The sequence below is a fragment of the Sceloporus occidentalis genome, unplaced genomic scaffold, assembly GCF_023333645.1.
Source record: "Sceloporus occidentalis isolate IW3139 unplaced genomic scaffold, rSceOcc1.0.p SCAF_5, whole genome shotgun sequence".
In the NCBI taxonomy this organism is placed as follows: domain Eukaryota; kingdom Metazoa; phylum Chordata; class Lepidosauria; order Squamata; family Phrynosomatidae; genus Sceloporus; species Sceloporus occidentalis.
This window is the reverse complement of record NW_028316985.1, coordinates 3,696,634-3,717,714: the sequence shown is the minus strand read 5'-3', so window position 1 is coordinate 3,717,714 and position 21,081 is coordinate 3,696,634. Positions and strand designations below refer to the sequence as shown.

The 21,081-nt window shown below is 42.0% G+C and overlaps 1 protein-coding gene across 1 annotated transcript; it reads left to right on the top strand.

The window, feature by feature from the left end:
- Positions 1-1,496: 1,496 nt before the first annotated feature.
- On the top strand, positions 1,497-19,218 carry CEP41 (centrosomal protein 41). Its single transcript, XM_089527430.1, has 11 exons — positions 1,497-1,592; positions 5,498-5,561; positions 7,608-7,655; positions 10,998-11,059; positions 11,606-11,675; positions 13,373-13,517; positions 14,953-15,104; positions 16,097-16,164; positions 16,593-16,707; positions 17,761-17,979; positions 19,012-19,218. The coding sequence occupies exons 1-11, from the start codon at positions 1,560-1,562 to the stop codon at positions 19,155-19,157; spliced, it is 1,122 nt and encodes a 373-aa protein (XP_089383556.1). The 5' UTR covers positions 1,497-1,559; the 3' UTR covers positions 19,158-19,218.
- Positions 19,219-21,081: the final 1,863 nt, after the last annotated feature.

The following is a 21,081-nucleotide window of genomic DNA, read 5'->3' as shown; positions in this document are numbered from 1 at the left end:
TGTCCGGCGATTGAGGCCTTTTCCGCTTGAATGGAACTCGTGCCTCCGGCGCCACCTGGCGACGGGAGGTGGAAGTGCGGCACCACACATTAGACTGTATATTTATTTGCATTGCTGTTGAGATGATGATGATGATGATGATGATGATGATGATGATGATGATGATGATGATGATGATGATGATGATGATGATGATGATGATGATGATGATGATAGGGTGCATCTAAATTGCAGAAATAATGCAGCTTCTTGGCACTTTTTTTTTAAAAAAGGTTTTTTTATATGATTTGCACAGATGTTAATATACAATAAAGCCACTTTCATCACTAGATTATTATTATTGTTGTAGAATCAGTATGTAGAGAGATCTTGTAACACCTTTATTATTATTATTATTATTATTATTATTAAGCTTTATTTATACAGCGCTGTACATATAATCAATTAAAACAGATAAAATAAACCTGCCTGTGGCATACATTCTGCGAATTAAAATAGAATACACATTAGAAGAAAGGAGTTGGCAGCACAAGCTTTCCTAGACTAAAGTCTACTTCCTCAGATGCATTTACTGGAGTAGAAACCAGGGTCATATATATACCCTATATATACCCTATATATATATATATATACACCTCCCTGGCTTCCACGCCTCCAAATGCATCTGAGGAAGTAGACTTTAGTCTAGGAAAGCTGGTGCTGCCAACTTCTTTCTTGCAGTTCGTCTCAAAGGTGCTACAAGATCTCTTGACATATAATTACAGAGGGCTCTTGTTATCCGCTGGGTTTTGGTTGGCAGCCCCTCTATGGATACCAAAATCCTGGGATATTCAAGTCCCTTTATATACAATGGGGCATCATCATTATTAATATTGCAGTGGGCCTTTGGTATCTGCTGGGGCTTGGTTCCAGGATCCCTGGGAATGGGATACCAACATCTGTGGATACTCAAATCCACTCAAACTCAAAGCAAAATGGTGCCCCTTTTATAAAATGGCAAGATCAAGGTTTGCTGTTAGGAATTTATACATTCCACCTCATAGACAAACAATAAACCCACAAACTGAATTAAGAGTGACATCAAGTGCAGATTTCAATTTACAGAGAAGGGACTTCCTTTTTTCCTTCTTCTTTTAAAAAAGTCTTAAATGTATTTATTTTCAGACAAAAGGGGGACTATTTTTTTCTCTCTGACGGCGCAGGGATACCTGGTCTCACCGCAGCGGCACAGCGACACATGACGTCACAAGGCAGCCCAAGCACCCACCGCGCTTGAATCCAACTCGAGAGGCGTCCCGCGTCGCCCCGGGTAACCATTGACAGTTTCTAGATCACAAAAGCGGAGGGAAGCGAGTGCGCAGGCGCGGCCGGCGAAGGTTTCTCCTCCCAGGGATTTTTTGAGAGGGAGAGAGCGCGCGCGGGCGCTGATTGGGCCAGAGGCGCTCAGAGGCCGGCCAATGGGTGCGCCCCGCTGAGCGCCGGGGAAGCGCTGATTGGTGAAGGCGCGCGAGGGGGCTGGAGGAGGCGGCGGAGGCGGGCGAGGGTGACAGTTGGGCAGGATGTCGGCGAGGAGGCGCCTCGGGGAGCCTGAGGTGAGGGCCCCTGCGCGTGTGGGCGGGGGACCCCGCGGCCTTTGGGGAGCCCTTTTCTGCCTCCTCAGCCTAAAATGGCGGCTCTGGGCTGCTCCCCTCCAGGGCTCCCTCAGTAGAAGGAAACTGGGGCCAAATGTGTATTCAGGCGGGGTTTTAAAGAGTTAAATACATACATATATACAGTATATGTATTTATATATATATATATATATATATATATATATGTGGAATTAGAACACCTGTATATATATTGATATACACACACACACTGTATAGTGATATATCTCTAATTATTATTATAGTAAATAGAGGATCCTCTGTTGGAATTTGTGTCCAAATATGTATTCAGCTGGGTTTTATTTAACAATTTAAATACATATGTGTGTCTGTGTGTGTGTGTGTGTATGTGTATATATATATATATATATATATAAAATCATCAATAGATATGGTAATTATTATTACTATTATTATAGTAGTTAGTGGCTCCTCCATTGGAATTGGAGTTCAAAAATGTATTTAGGTATTTTACGTAATATATCTATATATAAGGAATTAAAACATCAATATATTTGAACAGGGAGAAACGTAATGTAGAATCCTAGGGAGCTGACGGCCTCTCGATGAGTTGGACTGCAGCTCCCATTGTACGCCATGATAGGAATTGCAATCCCACTCCTCCGGAGGCCCCTGGGTTAAAGGGGGCTGATGCTGACAGATCACTTGGAGACTCACAGCTTTCTACAAGGGACGGCAATAGCAGAATTTGTGGAATTCCTCAGTGGCTGACTTGGTGCCTTTTGAGTCTTGGTTTCTTAAGGTCAAAAGCGTGTCCTTACAGCTTCACAGGATTTCAGCCAAAACTCTTGCCTCTATGTTTCAGGATGAAAGCATATCGTGGAGAAGAATAGTCTTGTGACTTTGCAAACCGTTTAATGAGCCTAGACCACAGTTTTGACATTGCTCTTTAGAGCCTGCCTCAGGCAAAACTCAGATGGTGTCCAAAATTTTGGCCTGTCCTTGACTAACTGGTTTGCATTAGGAACCCATATTCAGAACCAGGGGCTTGCACAAAACGTCTCACCATGCACAAGTTGAAATGCGTATTAACTTTGCCTGTGTTGCTTTGCATCATGTAGTCAAATTGCCCATGTAACTGAAGTACTTGATATCCAGGGCTCCATTTAGTGATGCATGTAGTGGATTCATTTGCAAAGCTTCTCAAAGTGGTTTGGCAATCATCTGCTCAATATGAAGCAAGCGTCAGTCTTGCTTTTCAGGGGCCAAGGCCTCATGGCTGCAGCCATAGCAATGGGAAGGGGGTGGCCTTTGTAAAATTAATACCCCAGTTCCCTAATTCTTCAGGTTATTAGGAAGAGCTGTAAACTCTTTTACTAAAGGAAATATACGGGGGATTGGGAGAGGGGCATTTGTAAAGCTATTCTCCCTTTCTGATGGATGAGAGTAAAAGCATTGGCCAAACTGCTGAGCAAGAGAACTACCGATGTCCTACTTTAAGCCCCCCCCCCATGTTACCTTTGCTGATTATTGCAGAAGAATGGGGACAAGACTGTTGTATGTTCATCTCTTCTCAGTTACAGTAGTTATTTCATTTCTTTCAGCCACAACTGTCTTGTTTTTCTTGGCAGCGTTTCTTTTCAGGCTGGGTATTATTGGCATGAGCACCACTCTCTCCCGGCTTGAGAGAAGCCAGTGGCCATGAAGCATTTTGCAGTAAAACTAATGTATGTAGCAGGGACACACATGCATTGATACCTGTGTTTCTTGTATTTAGACTTAAATGACACTTCTGGCCCTCCCATTCCACCACAATCAAACCACAGTTTCTAGCTGTTAAGCCTGATTGTGATATCAATTGATCAACTCGTGTTTTGTCTCCAAAAAAAAGAACTGTAACATTGCTAAAATTGTGCCTGTCTCATCCAATCTATTCTAGCTGTTTAGATCAAATGTGGGTTGGAGCCACACAAGCAGGATCCTTGTCTCAGTGAGAGTGGCCACCGTGATTTTGCTTTGTTAAAAAGATGCATCTTAGATAAGGGATGAACATTGTGTGTCCCTCCAGATGTTGTTGGACCAGACAGTGGCTTTCTCTTCCTGGCAGGACACCTCTTAAAACTATTTATCCATTCACTGCATATTGCTGGGAGAGACAGGCAGCTGAGCTTTGAGTTCTTTCTATAAGCCCAGGATTTGTTGGATGTCAGCAACACCTGGAGGACTGTGCTTTGCCCATGTCTGATCTGTAAGAAGCATTGCCTGGCACAGGAATGCAGTGGATTTGGCCTGAGGGTTGTAGCATTAGAGTAGCTTTTCCCTTCTCCTTGAACCAAGTCTAGGCCAAGGGAAAGGAGAGAACAGATGGTAAGTATTAGTAGGTCCTCACACTAATGCTGAGGCTGGGGGTTGTGTGTTGGTGACTAAATAAATAAATTGTGTGTTGTGATAAAATGGGTCTGTGAAGATCTTGCTTTGTCGACATTAGTATATTGAGTGTAAGAGTCATGCTTCTCTGTCTTTGTTGCTTCTACACTTTTGTATTTAACAGTTGTATGCAACAATTGTTTATTTGATTTATATCCTGCCTTTCTCATGACATTCTTGCAAACAAGCTTGTAAAATGTGGGTTAGACAAGGCAACTATTACATGGATTTGTAATTGGTTGACTAGGTGAACCCAAATGGTGCTGAGCAATGGCTCCTTTTCATCCTGGAGAGACGTGACCAGTGGGGTCCCACAGGGCTCTGTCCTGGGCCCCGTGTTATTCAACATCTTTATCAATGACTTGGATGACAGAATTGGGGGCATAGTGATCAAATTTGCAGATGACACCAAATTAGGAGGAACAGCTAATACTCCAGAGGACAGGATCAAAATTCAGAATGACCTGAACAGATTAGAAAGCTGGGCCAAAGCTAACAAAATGAAATTCAACACAGAGAAATGTAACGTACTGCACTTAGGGTGGAAAACTGAAATGCATAGATATAGGATTATGGGGGACACCTGGCTTAAGGATACTTATATGTGTGAAAGGGATCTAGGAGTCCAAGGAGACCACAAGTTGAACATGAGTCAACAGTGCGATGCAGCAGCTAAAAAGGCCAATGTGATTCTAGGCTGCATCAATAGAAGTATAGTGTCTAGATCAAGAGAAGTAATAGTGCCACTTTATTCTGCTTTGGTCAGGCCCCACCTGGAATATTGTGTCCAGTTCTGGGCACCACAATTCAGAAAGGACATTGAGAAACTGGAGGTGTCCAAAGGAGGGCAACTAAAATGGTGAAGGGTTTGGAAACCATAAAGCCCTATGAGGAACGACTCAGGGAGCTGGGGATGTTTAGCCTGGAGAAAAGAAGGTTAAGAGGTGATATGATAGCCCTGTTTAAATATTTGAAGGGATGTCATATTGAGGAGGGAGCAAGCTTGTTTTCTGCTGCTCCAGAGACTAGGACCCGGAGCAATGGATGCAAGATGAAGGAAAAGAGATTCCACTTCAACATTAGGAGGAACTTCCTAACAGTAAGGACTGTTCGACAGTGGAACACAGTCCTTCCTCGGAGTGTAGTGGAGTCTCCTTCTTTGGAGGTCTTTAAGCAGAGGCTGGATGGCTGGATGCTTTGATTGTGAGTTCCTGCATGGCAGAATGGGGTTGGACTGGATGGCCCTTGAGGTCTCTTCCAACTCTATGATTCTATGATTGTGCAATGCCTTAAATCCCATTTTGGGAGAAAGGCGGGATATAAATCAAATAAATAAATACATGATTTTGTTTGGAATGCTGGTGTTCCACTTATTTGCAATGTAGACTGAAGGAGATCTCTCTCTCTCTCTCTCTCTCTCTCTCTCTCTCTCTCTCTTTCTCTCTCTCTTTTAAAAATAGTTTTTGACCAAAAGGATCCCTCAGAATCCTAAATACCAGCATGTAAAAACTCGCCTTGACACAGGTAAGTGGACATCTATTTCTCTGTGCTGGGAAAAGACTATTTGGTTCTAAAGGTTTGACTCTTGGCACACAGATTGTTTATTAAAACATTTATATGCCCATTCCTATAGCAACATATCTCAGGGTTGAGCATAGACAACAAAGTGATTTAGAGCAATTTCTTAAATAGTTGAAATAATTTAAAACATCATGTGCTCTATCAGAACCTAGAAGGCCATGAGCCCTAAGTCTCACTACCTTCAGATAGTGGATTTTCTATAGGCAGAAGTTTGTGCCACGACCCAGAGCTGGGATTGTCTGTAATGTCAAACCATGAGGTGACAATGGGCATTGGTGACTTAGTCCCCATTGTGAAGTAAACCACAGGCCACTAGTGTGACATATGAAAATGGTGGCTAGAAAAGGTGTGGAAATATGTATAGTCACTTTTTTGTTGACCTGTGATGAGTAAGAGCTGCCAGTGACCAGAAATGAAAGCATTTGCCAATGTTCATTATTTCTTTTACTTAACAGATGATTAATGTTTTTGTGTTTGGGCTCATGGGTTGGTTAACTTCTGCAAGTGTGTCTGCAAGCCTGGAAAGGTTTGTCCCAGCCATTTGTTCTAGGAATAGGGGAGGGAGAGGAATGAGGGCTTTGCCCTACCCCAAGTAAGAATTCTGCCCCTGCAGATAAAATGCCCCCAAATTTCTAGCACTGCAGAGAGTGAAACATTGGAAATCATTCACTCCTAGAGCTCTTCTGTTTGCTGTGGGTCACATTCCCTTGGTTCCTTTGCCTGCCCTTTTCCTTTGGATGCCTAAACCTTTATTGCTAAATGCTCAACTTGGAAGCTTATAGAGTTATTTTGAACTTGTTGGATCTGTTGTAATAAAGAATTGTTGTGTGTATTAGGCATGGAGGTTGACCACATCATGCATCAGGCTGGCATGCTTGACTATATAAACAGAATATAGAGCCTGAAAAAAGTTACTTTTTGGGACTACAGCTCCCTCCCTCAGTGTGGCCATTGATTTTTCCCAGATCTATAACACGTGAAGCTGCCTTGTATTGAGTCAAACAAGCATTTTGCCCAGCCCAATAGTTTCTGTTTTGACTAGCTGCAGTTTTCAAAACATTCAGCCAAATAATGCCCTTTCTTAGTTCTTTTCATCAAGGCCTTCTAAGTGAAGATTTGCGCCTCAGCTTTCATGTTGGAAACCATCTCTTCCTTATGAGTGGATGTTTTTTCCTCTTCATTGCAAAGAGAAGAAATAAGGAGAGTACTGTATACCCATCTTCTAATGTATACCCAGTTTCGATGAGTGTCCTAGTTATTCTTAACACTTCAGCCATCATCTTCAAGGAGCTGAAACTTGATTTCTGCCTATTCCTTTCATGTATGTTCTTGCAACATGGATATTCCCATCTGCTGGGATATGATCAGAGAGATCTGAGTTCAGATCCCTACTCAGCCTTTAAATTCACAGAATGGCCTTGACCCTGTCATCATCTATCAGTTGTACCTACTTTAAAAGGTTGTTTTCAGGGTAACATCAGACAGGGGAAAACATTTCTGCTACCTGGAGGTGAAGAAAGTGGGATAAAAATGAAACAAATGAAATATCCACAGATTCAACACTCCACAGCTTGAAAATATTCAAAAAAATACATAAATTCCAAAAAGCAAACCTTGATTATGCCATTTTATATAAGGGACACCATTTTTCTATCCCATTGTATATAATGGGTCTTGAGCATCCGTTGATTTTGTTATCCACAGAGAGTCCAGGAACCAAACTCCAGTGGATACCAAGGGCCCACTGTATTTTGAACTTCTTGGAATTAGCATTGAGTATTTTGGACTAATACTATGATTCCCCCTCCCCCAGCTAATCTACTTTAGTAATTATGAATTTAGGATTAACTTTGAATAAACTGCTGGACATGGGATCTTGGCAAGCATTAAGATTTCTTCCTTCTGTCCTTAATGGAATTGATGAGGAATGAATTAATTGTCCTTCTTCCATAGAGAATGGTGCATTCCTACATTTGTTCTCTTTTGTAGGTAGCAGTATGACCAAGTACACTGAAAAACTGGAAGAGATCAAGAGAAGTGAGTAATATTGCAACAGTAACTTGCATATCCATTCACATTGCTGAGATCAAGATGGTGATGGTGAGGGGATACAACTTTGAAGGTCTATTATGTGATCAGAGATTGCACTCCACTGAAAATTGTGATGGTCAGAATATAAGTACATTGTATTTACCGCATATACATGACTATAAGTTGACCTCATGTATAAGTTGAAGACAGGTTTGGGGGGTGAAATTATGGATTTTGATATGACCTGCGGATAAGTTGAGGGTAAAACTTTGGAGTATGCAACAAAGGATCTAAATAATGAAGCAAAGGAAAACAGTGCCAAAGAACCTAAAAAAATTCAGCAGTTATAACTGTTTGTGGTCACAGTAAAGCAGGGGTAGGCAACCTGCGGCCCGCGGGCCGAATGTGGCCCGGCGAGGCCTTGGGACCGGCCCCAGCCCGGTCCTGCCACCGGGGCCTTTGGCCTCTCGTGCGCAGGGGCAAGGGGGCAATTGTCTATAGACGCCTCAGAAACATGCATTTATATTAACATTTTTTTTACAAATCAGCAAATTTTTTTGTGTGTCCTCCACTTTTTTAAAAAAAAAGTGTCCACCATTTGAAAATGTTGTCCTACATTTGTCCCGGTTTACTTATTTATTTAATTTTTTAAAAATTATTTAATTATTTATTTTTTGGCTTCGGCCCCCCAGTTGTCTGAGGGACAGCAACCCGGCCCCCAGCTCAAAAAGGTTGCCTACCCCTGCAGTAAAGGCTGGATGGATGAGACAGTAGAGGGGGGATAAGTGCTTCTAGGACAGATTTTGCTCTTGCCTTTCATTTGGGGTTGGTTCCTTTTTTTTTGATAAGAGTTAAAGTACAGTACTTACACTGACCTGTAGATAAATCGACTCAAGTTTTTGGTCAATTTTTTGACTAAAAATTCTAGATTTATACATGAGTATATACAGTATATTACATTGTAATACAGCTTATAATAATAAATACATTGTTTTTGCACTCCCTGGTACAAGATGCCCTCGGGAATCCACCAAAAGTAAAACTGCTGTTCTTTTCTCCCTCTCCCATGCTTCTGAGCACTCACAAACCACTTAAAAGCATCTCAGTCTTATTTCATTTCTCCTTGTATGTTTCATGTTAATTTTCACAATATCTTAGGCAACAACAAGGACTAGCAACTTGCTAGAACAAATACGAGATTCTTAGCTTGATTAAACCTGGTTCATATAAACAGATCTGATAAGACTCTTCCTCCTAAATCATCTACAGTTCAGATAGCAAGACAGATTTCATACCTAAGTACAAAAGAGATTCAGATAGTTTCCAAAAAAGAAAAAGAGAAAAAAAAGAGTTTGTTTGTTCCCCCCGCCATATTTTCCTTTTGAAAACATGGTCATTTCTTTGGTGAACTAGAAAGAAAGTACACTGTTTCACAACATCCTTTTGTTAACAGATTGCTTTTGAATACTGAAATCTTAGCTGTGGTCTCGTTTTGTCTCTTATGAAAACCTTGTTGTGTTTCTGTCCTTTTTGGTCTGAATTCTCTGCTGTGCAAAATTAGTATCTCTTTTGTATGAAAACCTTCTTCTGCTTAAATCCCATTCCAAGAAACTCAGCTGCAGAAATGCTCTCACTGGACCTGTGGTGAATAGCACCTTGTGTGGTTCAGGTAATTTGCTAACAGTCTTGATTTCTCATGGATAGATGACACCAATTGGACACAGCCTCAAATGCCTAGGACAGTGTTGCTTCTGTCTGTCCTGTAATTTGAGAGAAGCAGCTATAAACTTAGAATCAAAACTGAGGGGCCAGCAAATACAGTCCTCATTTGCCAACCCATCAGGAGCAGATGAGAAACCAACCCCCTAGATTTCTTCTTTTCAGGAAGCTTTATGTTGCTTGCTGAAGAGCTGTAGACAACTTTGTAGACGTAGTGTAGTTCTCACTGAAAAATTTCTTCAGGATGTCTGAAACCTCCAATGGGCCTTCCGAATTATCTCCAGGTACATTGTGATGAATTATTCTGTTACTGTGCTTACAGTTTTTTTGATAGAATGGGCAGGGGGACTGATGGCGGTGTGGGGACAGACCCCATGGATATAGCTTGGTTGGTGAGAAGTGGAAAAGCAAAACAAAAACCTGCTCAGGAGAGGCCATAAAGTTTGCCCACTTCCGTGTAGAACATCTAACATGGCTTCAGAATGAGGTAGACCCAAGTGAAGGCAGTCTCTATATCAGGTGGCAGATATAATAGTCATTTATTTTTATTTATTATTGTGCTTTATTTTAGTTTATGTCAGTAATATCAGCAACAGACCAAGCCTGACATGGAAATGAATTAATAATTCCTTGTTTTGATTCCAGGGAGTTCTCTAGTTTATAGTAACGGTAGCTTTAAGAAAGGGCCAGTATTGCTCAGTTTTGCAGAGGATTGTATGGGTAGAAAATGAAAATCAACAAGGGTTAGTAACTTCCTTTCCTAATTGAAGTTTTCAGGCACTATCTGCTTCACATACTTTGTGCTTTGGTATGGTAATTTTTTTAAGCATTTGGGTTGCATGGGCTGATGAGGCAGCAGAAGGTCTGATGGGTAAAAGGCCATTTCTTTCGGTAGGGGGTGGATTCCGGCAACCTTTAGGTCAACTTCTGGCTATGCAAAGGAAGCAACTGAGCGTTGGTCTTGGATGTGGATGGTTCATGAGTAGCTAATAAAGTTTAATTGCATTGGGTGACCTGGATTCATTTCTCTGCTCAGATATCGTCTTGTTTAAAATTATGTTCAGTGAATTTAATTAGTTTATTTCTGCCTATTCATTCCCTTTTTGTAAAAGGAGAGTAGGAGATAAAATGTTGGGTACACACTCTACTGAATGAATTGCAAAAGATTATTGTTCTTAGATTGGTTGGTGGGTAACACACAGAGTCTGAATCTACCTGACTTTATGCAGCTATCTAGCCACAAGTGGCTGCTATGATCTTAGTGGTTGTGAACACTCTTTGCTGGTCAAGGGTCATCTTGAAGACTGCTTAAATGATCTGCTCAAAGGGTGCTGCCGTGATTGCACTCTGGAGCTGAATGAGGATCCATCAATTAATTTCACTAAGGCTGTCTGGAAGCCAGCAGATTGGTAGTGACATTAATCCCTCCCTAAGACAGTGATTGAGTGCATCAAACTTGTGCCCTTCTAGGAAGAATCTTAGTGTTGGTGAAGTCTCTGGATGGTTTAGTTAATCTAAATTGGATTTCCACAACATCTTGTTAGCATTCTTGTATGTTTTTATGAACTGAATTCTGTAGAAAGAACGTAACAGATCTCTCACAGGTGACATCTCTTTGCTGTCTTCCAGATTACAGATACAAGAAAGATGAGCTCTTCAAGAGAGTGAAAGTTACCACTTTTGCCCAGCTGGTATGTAACACTTCTTGAACGTGGTTTTCACAAATCTCTTTTAAAGTTTGTTTGCTTTTTCCATGAAATTATTCTATGAAGTTATTATAAGTATGGCTTGTGTGGTATTTTAAAGACTTTATGAAGGACCAGTGGGCAGACCTTGCCTTCTGGGTGCTTTGCATGTAGTAGATGAGGTGCCCAATATCTCTTTGAATTTTCAAGGCAGGAAAAATAGGAGATATGGTCTTTCAGATAGTCTGGACCGAAGCACGTAGGTCTTTAAAGACCAAAACCAGCACTTTGAATTCTGCCCAGAAATGGACTAGTGGCAGGTGAAGTTGTTTCAGCAGAGGGGTCCCATGATTCCTGTAGTAAGTAATCATAAAGATGTCTTAGAATATGTGCAGAATGCCTTTGACTCAATAAAGTGATTCCAGTCTATTTCCCTGCCTCCCCTCCAATGAAGCAGTGAATATTCCATTTTTAGACTGGCTTGATGATGCTTTCTCGGTCCTAGCCAATTGGGAGTTTATTGATTGTGTCCTGCCTTCCCTCCTCCTGCAGGTGATCCAGGTTGCTTCTCAATCTGATGAAAACTCAGAAGTGCCACATGAAGAGACACAAAAGCTAGACGGTAACACCTTAGACTAAGTGGACAATGTTTTAATTTAGACTTCCCCCAACCAGGTGTTGGCTTCTGATACACTGAACTAGGATTCCCCAGTGGCCATGGTGCAGGGGATGATGGGAGCTATAGTCCAACACATCTACAGAGTACTACATTAGAGAAGGCCATTTAAAAGTTATTGACATGGCAGTTACTATTGCAAGGAAAGGAGTCTGGGTATGAGGTATTCTTGTTTGTTAGTTAGTTTGTTTAAATATTTGTATCCCACCCTCTGTTATGAGATCAATGAGCAGCAAGCAATTAAATCATATAAGCAATTCAAAAGAATTCCAGACAAAAACAATAAAACAGTTATAAATAGGGTTAAAAGCATATTAAACAGATCGCCAAGTCAAAACAGCAGAAAAGGCTAAAACAATTTAAACGATGTATATGCATGCTTATGTTAGGCCCCAAAGGCTTTAATTTTTTAAAAAATGTTTTAATGTGGTGCCTAAAAGAAACCAATGTTATTACCAACCAGGACTCAGATGGGGGACATTTCATAAATTGAGCATGGCAGCAGAAAAGTCCCTTTTCCATGGCCTTGCATGGTGTATCGCTCCCACTAATGGGGCATAGAAGGCCACCTTACCAGCAGGTCTCAGTTCTCGAATGCATACACACACACAGAGAGTCATCCCTCCATATTTGCGGATTTGATATTTGCGGATTTGATTATTCACGGATTTCATTAATATGATCTCTCTAGGACTGTCTAGGTCCTCCAGTGCAACTCTGTGGTCAACTTTAACTAAAAGTTGTACTGAAAGACCATTTGTAGCTTCTCCAGTGCCATTCTATGGTCAGTGTATGTTGGACATTGACCACAGAGTTGCACTGGAGGACCTAGAGATTCCTAGAGAGTGTCCTCTCAGGTAAAAACAGTGTTTTTTTTATTTGCAGTTTTTCCATATTCACGGGGGTCTTGTTCTCCTAACCCTAGCGAATATGGAGGGACAACTCTCTCTCTCTCTCTCTCTCTCTCTCTCTCTCTCTCTCTCTCTCTCTCTCTGTGTGTGTGTGTGTGTGTGTGTGTGTGTGTATGGAGAGGAATACCTTCAGCTAGCCAGCCAGAAATCCATCTAGTTGAATATTTGCTAGATAAACTATTTTTTCTGCTTCTTCTGTCTTATCTGAGACCTTATTAACTGGAAATTCCAAGAAGCAAGCGCAGGAATATCAGCAGGCTTGACATATTTGCATGTAAGCTATTGCGGATCCCCGATAGGCAGCTATGTATTACTTTCTGTCTTATTTGAAAATCATCCTGGGTGTATGTTTGATAAACACACTCTTTTAGCAATATTGATCAAATATCTAAGATACTACAAAACTGTACACCAGAGGTGGTAATGATGGTAACTGTGTCTTGTCATCAGTGAGCACTTTCCAGTAGATCAGAAGCATTTCCCAATAGGTGCCCATGCAGCAAAGTATCTGGCTTTGGGATTGGGATTTGGGCAAGTGACACATGAAATGTTTCAGAAAAGTCTTGAACATCTGGTTTCCAAGTGTAGTCTTGAAAAATAAATATTCCTTATCATATGTTACTAGAGGAGTAGAATGTTGCCAATGTCTCTCGAGAGCACAGCATCCATGGAACCCCAGAGGCTACTATAATTCTCTGTGTTGTTCTTACACCTTGTTGTTCACCCTTTCAGAAGGTGATGCTGCTCCTATAGAAAATAATGTTGAAACTCAAGCAGTGACTAATGGCAAAATCAGCCCTGGTGAGAAACCAGCTAGTCCCATCCTGTTCATCAACAACACCGGTGCTGGGGAATCATTTCGCTCCACCTTACAGAGGTATCAAGTGCGATTTGTCTGTGCTACTTCTTTCCTTCTGCCTGCTGTGATTATTCTCCTTGCTTCCTTGCAAAGATGAGGGTACAAAAGTATACAATCGTACAGTTTGATACAGGAGAATCCAATAAAAGTAATAATTGAGACACTAAAGGTAATACATGGGATCTCAAATAAAAGGTTGGATTGCCTGAAATATTTCAACAACAACAACAAAAACATTCGGACTGAAGCATGTTTTACATCAAAGATGGGCACGTATTGGAGATTTGGGGGGCTTTGGGAATGTTGGGGAGTCACACCACATCACACACCCCAACTGATTTTTTACTTATTTATTTTTGCTCTCCAGCTCAATCTTGAGGCAAAAAAAGTGTGATAGGATTGTTCCCAGAGGACACTTGGAGCATTTGGGATTTGTTTTTTAATTGAGGGAGCTCTGGGGTCCATACATTAATCCCTGGGCCATGACTCACATTTTCTCTCCCCCTGTTTTACAGGTTTATCAGATGCTAGGCTTGTTTGGCTCAGCCCAGACCTTCTTGAGAAGGGGGTTGGAGGACAAAGAGGCAGCAACCACAGATGCCCTGCTCCTTGTCCTGACTGGGCATCCCAACCTTTTCCTGTCAATAACTATAAGACACCATGTCCAAAGAAAATCTCCAGAGAGTGTGTTTCTTAATAGTAGTTGCTAAATTGAGAAGTTAGACTTACCGTGAATGTTCATTCTGGGATGGCAGGTTGAGCAATCCACACCCTCCCAAGTTGAAGAGGAAATTACAAGGAAAGGAATAGGTCATAGGGGTATACATTAGAGGAAAGAGGTCAGGGCTAGATAATGAAACTGACGGAGAAGGGGAGCCGTGGCAGTTAAACTGAAGAAAAAAGAACATTGGGCTCCTCTCTTTTGGTTGGCGTGTAGGGATAAACCCATAAGTGGTGGATTGCTCCACCTGCCATCTCGAGAGTAACTGAGAAGTGCAGGGAGAGAGAATATTCTTTTAATCTCTTGCAAATGTCTAGCTGACCACTGTGGACCTTAGCACTTTGATCTGATCCAGGACAATTATTACACTTAGCCTTATATTCCACCCTTCCAAGACAGAGTTCAAATTTGCATACATAATTCATCCTCAGCCCTGCTTTATTCTCAGAAGAATCTTTTGAAGTAGGTTAGAACATTTTCTGATTTTTTTGATTGAAGATTTTCTGAATAATATTGGCTGTGGGATTATGGGAGATGTAGACTAAGACACATGGAGGATGCCGGGCCTTGCGTTAGCTGGATTGTGTTCTGTTTTGATCTGCTATGGACTGAGCAATGTTATGTTTGCTGACTGGTTGAGTTGGCTTTGACTTGACACTGGTTACCAGGGAAACATATTAGCCTGAATGAGCCAGTCTGGCAGTGTTCCTGAGGCTCTTTTCCCCCTTGCAGTGTGATCAGTGGCGTAGGCGAGCTGGACCTGGGAAAAGATGCCCAGAAGAAAATGGATGCGTGTGGGAAAGATGGGCCTTACCCTGACTGCCCCTTCCTGCTGCTGGATGTGCGAGAGCGGGATGCCTATGACCAGTGTCACATAGTGGGAGGTGAGGTCAACAGGGTGTTTTTTTCAGCATGTCTGATAGGAAAGCAGTGGCTTCTTTTTGTAAGGCAACTCATTGCCCCCTCCATTTGTGTCCTTGCTCATTATAGACTAGAAAGTGACCCACCCACCTTGCCATTCCTCTCACTTCATGTGTGGTCGGAAACAGCTCTTTTCTTTCAGCCACTTATCTACAGTCTGGCACATGCATTGTAGCTTAAGCTTTCATGGGCATATCCTACTTTATCAGATCTCTGAGGTATTTGTCTAAATAGGCAACATATTTCCTTGCTGAGATGGCAAGTTGATTTGTAGCATGGGAGATCGTGTTAATTTTCTTTCAACAAACTACCACAATTTCCCTCTGTAGAACTTGCTACATATAGGCCAAAGAAATCTAGGCAAGTAGGCATATAAGCAAACTGAGGCTTGTGGGCCCTGAATCCTGCTATTGCACCCCTCAAGCCACCTGCCACCCCCCCAATTTTAATGGTACAATTTCAGACTTTTTTTAACTGTACAGAAAGACTCCAAAATGGTCAAACACACCCTCTGTCTCAGACAGAAAGACCCCACACTTCCAAGTACTTCTATTCTCAAAATGACAATAGGAAGTGATGCAGTGTCACAGTTGTCCTTTTGAGAAATAGTCTGACGAGGATAAAGGTATTGGGGAGCCTTGTCAGGGAGTGTAGCTTGGTGGGGTTGAATGGGAAACTTGTCCCCTGGTCCCGGCACAGTTGCCCACTGCTGCTTCCAGTCAGTTCTGTATGACGGATGATTCTTCCATATCCTTTGGGTCCAGAAACAACCACATCAGGAAGGGTTGGGAAGGATGCATTGCCCATATGCCCAAGGAGCTGTAGGGCAACAACCTAATCTTGTCATCCTTCTTCCTCTGATGGAAGAGGGCATCCTGAAATTGATAGTTTGCCTGTCAGCTCAATCTTTCTCTCTTCCTTTAGCATTAACACTTCTGTTCTCTTGCTTTGACAGCTTACTCCTATCCCATTGCCACACTATCCAGAACCATGAATCCCTACACAAACAACATTTTGGAATATGTATCCTTTGATGTAAAAGAATGAAGTGCCAGATTTATGTCAATCCTTGATCAACTTTGCCAGTTTGAAAGAAGTGACCCTTACAGTTCCTTTGCAGATGGAATTGGATGTAGTATCAATTCCTTTTCCTTTTCCCATTCTGTAGTGATATTACTTGTCTGTACATAAGCTCCTCATCCCATAAAAGGGGGGGAAATCCAGACATAAATGATATTTCTTATTTCAAAATACCAAAAGTGCTGCTTTGTTTACCTTTGTTTACCTTACTTCTGAAATGAGGAACTAGTTCTTGATATCTTCTGTTGCTGTTGATAGAAGCAATCCAGGGTTGTGTCTATCCAATCTTATTTTTACTCCAGTTCTCATCTTGCTTCACTCCCACTTTGTGTGATTATAATGGCATTGCCCTTAACATCTACACCAACCAGAAAAATGCCCACGGGAAGATCATTATCCTCTACGACGATGATGAGAGAATGGCCAGCCAAGCAGCCACCACCATGTGTGAAAGAGGCTTCGAAAACTTATTTATGCTCTCTGGAGGTAAAAGGAGGGATGGAATTGTCCTTGAAATTTTCTGCTAAAATATTCAGAACTATCCTCCTGTTTTGATCACACCACAAGGTGACCATTAGAGAACCTAAGATGTAAAGAAAAGAGCCCTTGTCTCTGCCCTGTACTATTTTATTATTATTTGGTATTTATACCCCGCCCTTCAGCCCTAAAGGCTATCAGAGCAGCTTACAATTATTATTTTTAATTAGACAGTTCCCTGCCCTCAGGCTCACAATCTCTTTTAATTTAACTGTTTTCTTAGGCTGCATCTGCACTGCAGAAATAATCCTTTTTGACACTATTTTAACTGCCGTCACTCAGTGCTGTGGAATTTTGGAAATTGCAATTTATTGTGGCAGCAAAGCTCTCTGATAGAAAAGTGTCTCACTAAACTACAGTTCCAAGAATTCCATAGCATTAAGCCAAGGCAGTTAAGGTGGTGTCAAACAGGATTATTTCTGCAGTACAGATGCAGTTCTGAACCACTTTAAACAGTATAATTGTATTTCAAATTGTTTTTAGTATTTTTAATAGTTTAATTCTATGTTAATGCTGATCCTGCTTATTTGTAAGTATCCTTTAATTTGCAAGTTTCCTTGAGGCCCAGTTTTGGGGAACGGTGGGGATATAAATAAAGGTGGTGGTGGTGGTAGTAGTAGTAACAGCAGAAAAAGTGAGCCTGGAATTACCCATGCAGATGTTGATTATAGCTTTATCCTAGCCTGATGCTTCTGTAATGGAAGCCTTTATATCAGGTGGGATTTTCAGATATTGTTGAACTGCAACTTTCTTCAGCCCCAAACAGCACAACCAATGAATGATGATGGGAGTTGCAGTCCAGCAAAATCTGGAGGGCCAATGTTGCCCATCCCTGTTCTATACCCTTGCCGCTTAGCCATTTGAGTATAATAATCTGTTGTATTTCTGAGTTGGGTCCCTGTGGGTTACCCTGGGCTTCAAAGGAGTTTTACTTACATTGCTAGGAGCCCTCCTGCCAACATCTTGTCTTACCATCCCGTTCTCTCCTTTCTTCTCTCCCAGGTCTCAGAGTTGTTGCTCAAAAGATCCCTGAAGGTTTGGTGACAGGCTCCTTTCCTGCATCTTGCTTGGTAGCCACCCAGTCTGGAAGTGCTCGGAAAAAAACCACCCCAAGGCAGCCCCCACCCCCACCAGCTGAGAATAAATGGAGATTTACAGCAGAGGATGTACAGAAGATACAGCACTATCTAGAAGAGGAGAAGCTTCCAACAGACACTACCAGTAAGCCTTCAGTCTGAGCAATTTGCCTCTTGAGGCTATAATCCCACAGCATCCCTACACTATTGACGGATGGGAAGAGGATTGTTTCTACCTATGTCTGTGATGGGCAAGGGTTTGGCTCTAGGATCTCCCCTTGGATACCAAAATCCATGGATGCTCAAGTCCGATTAAATACAATGACATAGTGAAATGGTGTTCCCTGTATAAAATGGCAAAATAAAGCTTTGCTTTGTGGATCTTACTTTAAAAAAAATATTTTCAAGCCATGGATGATTGAATCCGGATAAAGAATCTGTGGATACAAAGGGCCATCTATATAGTCTTTGGCAACTGAAAAAAGCAGAATCGTAGAATCAGATATCGAAGAGAAGCTGAAACATTTTATTCTTGATATGTATTTTTAAATTCTCTTTGTTAATCACATCAATATAAATACAAATTTTGTATACATACAGTTTATTATATATACATTTCACACACACACACACACACACACACACACACATATATATGAGAATATGAATATCACACACACACACACACTTCCTAACCATCCCTATAAGCCCCAAATGACCAGTCTAAGTCCTGAGGTTGCTTATAGGCCAAACATTTACATTGAGAGGAGAGACAAAAGGATCAAGGGGAGAAGAAGAAATGTTAGCTGAGTCTAGATGAGGATAAATACCAGTTGCAGTGAAGCATGCCCAGTTCATTACTGGAGTCTGACCCGAGTTGTTCTTTGGGAAGTCATCTTGCCTTGCTGACACATTTCTTCTTCTCTCCTAGATCCTTTTGTCTCCCCCCTCAGTGTAAATGTTTGGCCTGTAAGCAACCTCAGGACTTAGACTGGTCATTTGGATGGTTAGGAAGTGTGTGTAACTCTGTGTGTGTGTGTGTGTGTGTGTGTGTATTAGAAGTGTATGTATAAATTGTATTTATACAAAATGTATGTGTTTATATTGAAGTGATTAACAAAGAGAATTTAAAAATACACCTTGCCTTGCTGACACTTCTGTGGTTCTTCTCTTGCAGGCCGTCTCACCCGCGGCACTTCGGCTCGAGATGCCAAGGCCATGGCTGTACGGAGCAGCCAGAACCTGCCCGCCCCCAACTCGACTGTGGCCCTCACCGCCCGCTCCCTCAGCAGCAGCAGCCTGCAGAGCAAGCCTTGGAGATAGCCGGTGCCCTTTTCAATTGAATAAAAGAGAACCCCATTCCTGGGGTCCTTTGATCACTACAGTCCTTCTTTCGCTTTTAGGAAGGTGGTATGCAGAGGACAATGAGGTTGAGTGGGGAGAAAGTGTGGGCAAGGCTTGGCTTGCAGGAAGGGAAATGCTATTGGCAGGTAATTCTGGGTATAGGAGGGAAGTTGGTGGGGTGTAATGGGGGAGGGGGGGCTAGCCTTTGTAGACATCCTAACTGAGACTCATGTCAGTGTTCTACAATACTGTTTCCTCAGATCATTGGGACATGAAGACTGGAAAGATCAAAAATATACTTCTGTGCAACGGAGAAAGAATACAAAGCTTTCTCTCCCCAATTTTTGACAACTTGAACCATTCACTAGCTGCCTGTTTCCCCACTGTGAGCCTTTCAAAATATGTACATTTGTGGAAAGCGTGAAGGGGAGAGTTTCATTCCCTAAGAAACCTAATCATGAAAGATTCAGAGTATAAGTAGAATTTTGCAAATGATAACAAGAACCAGAGTTGCTGGTCAGTCCACCATCAAGTTTCAATTTCTTTTCAAGAAGATGTCTGCTTTTTTTTGGGGGGGGGGGTTATGGTGGAGAGCAGCCCTTTCTCTCCATTTTATAGTTCACTCTGTGTTGTTGGGGTTTCAGGATGGTGCCTAACATCACTCTGGAACAGGGTATGCCTTTCTTTCCCCATGGGGTACTTATGTGGCTGCTGCCAGCTGGAAAGGAGCCTGTAGTCAGGAGCAGCAGCATGCTTGGAAGGGTGAAGAAGCTGCTTAGCCCTTTTGATTTTTCCTATACAAAGTCCCTCCCCCCAGCTACCCCCTAATCTTTAGGGGGAAGCTATGGAGTGAGAGAGGCAATCTGCAAAGAGTAAATTTTGATAGTAACAAAAAGGGAAAAGAGATTGGAGACCTCATCCTCACCTGCCAGCATTATTGAAGCTAACAGGCTTCTGCATTTCATTTTTAGTTACTAAGAAATGGGAAGAGAGAGAGAGAGAAGTTAGAAGACTTGTGTGTATCGCCCTGTTTGCCCCTGAGAGTTTTTCCTTATGGATCTTAACCCTACAAATTGGTTCCACGCCACCTCTGTCTCAGTTTTCATTGAGAGTTGGCTGTGCAGGAAAACATGCTAGCCTTTCCTCTGTGTTCTGCAGTGGCATTTGAGTTCATAGTTCCTCCCTCACTCCCCTTTATGGTGAATCTCACTAATGGCAGAGCATCCCCTGTGTTTTCCAAACAGCGTTCTCTTGAGTTGCCAGTTTCAGCATCAAGCAGAAACAGGTGTAATTCTCTTTTGGCAAATAATTCTATCTAAATGGGCCAGTATTGCATGGATTGTGGATTTCTCCTCTGTAGAGGTCATGGATGAGCAGTGTATTGCTGCCGCTCTGATCCTGCTTAGTGTTGACAGAGCTTACAGCCCACTCCTCTTAAGCCTCCTTGTATTCTCCACACATACCTTTTTATAAAGACACAATGCTGTCCCCAGGGGATGGGCTGCCCTGCCTCTTTTCCATGCTGTAAACCAGTTGAGGATCTCCATAAATGGGGTCCCAGTAAGAAGGGGCTGTCCCCAGTACATACAGCATTCAATTGTTTACAGAGTGGCAGTTCCAGTATAGTGTTTGGCTGCTGATGCCCACAGAAAAACCCATATAGAACTGAGCATGTGCATTCAGTCTTGAGGAAACAGCTGAGGTGAGGACAGGATTCTAGACTTCTGCTTAACTGACCTTTCCCCCAGAGAAAAATCTGCATGGCTCTTCATCACAGTGTGCTGTTTTCCAAGTGGAAGCTTTAAACATAGATCATTCCATGAGAATTTTCAATGTTCCATTAGATGTTTTAGGGCCACAGTCTTCCCTGGAATCCTTGTCCATAAACTATCTCTTTGTCTTA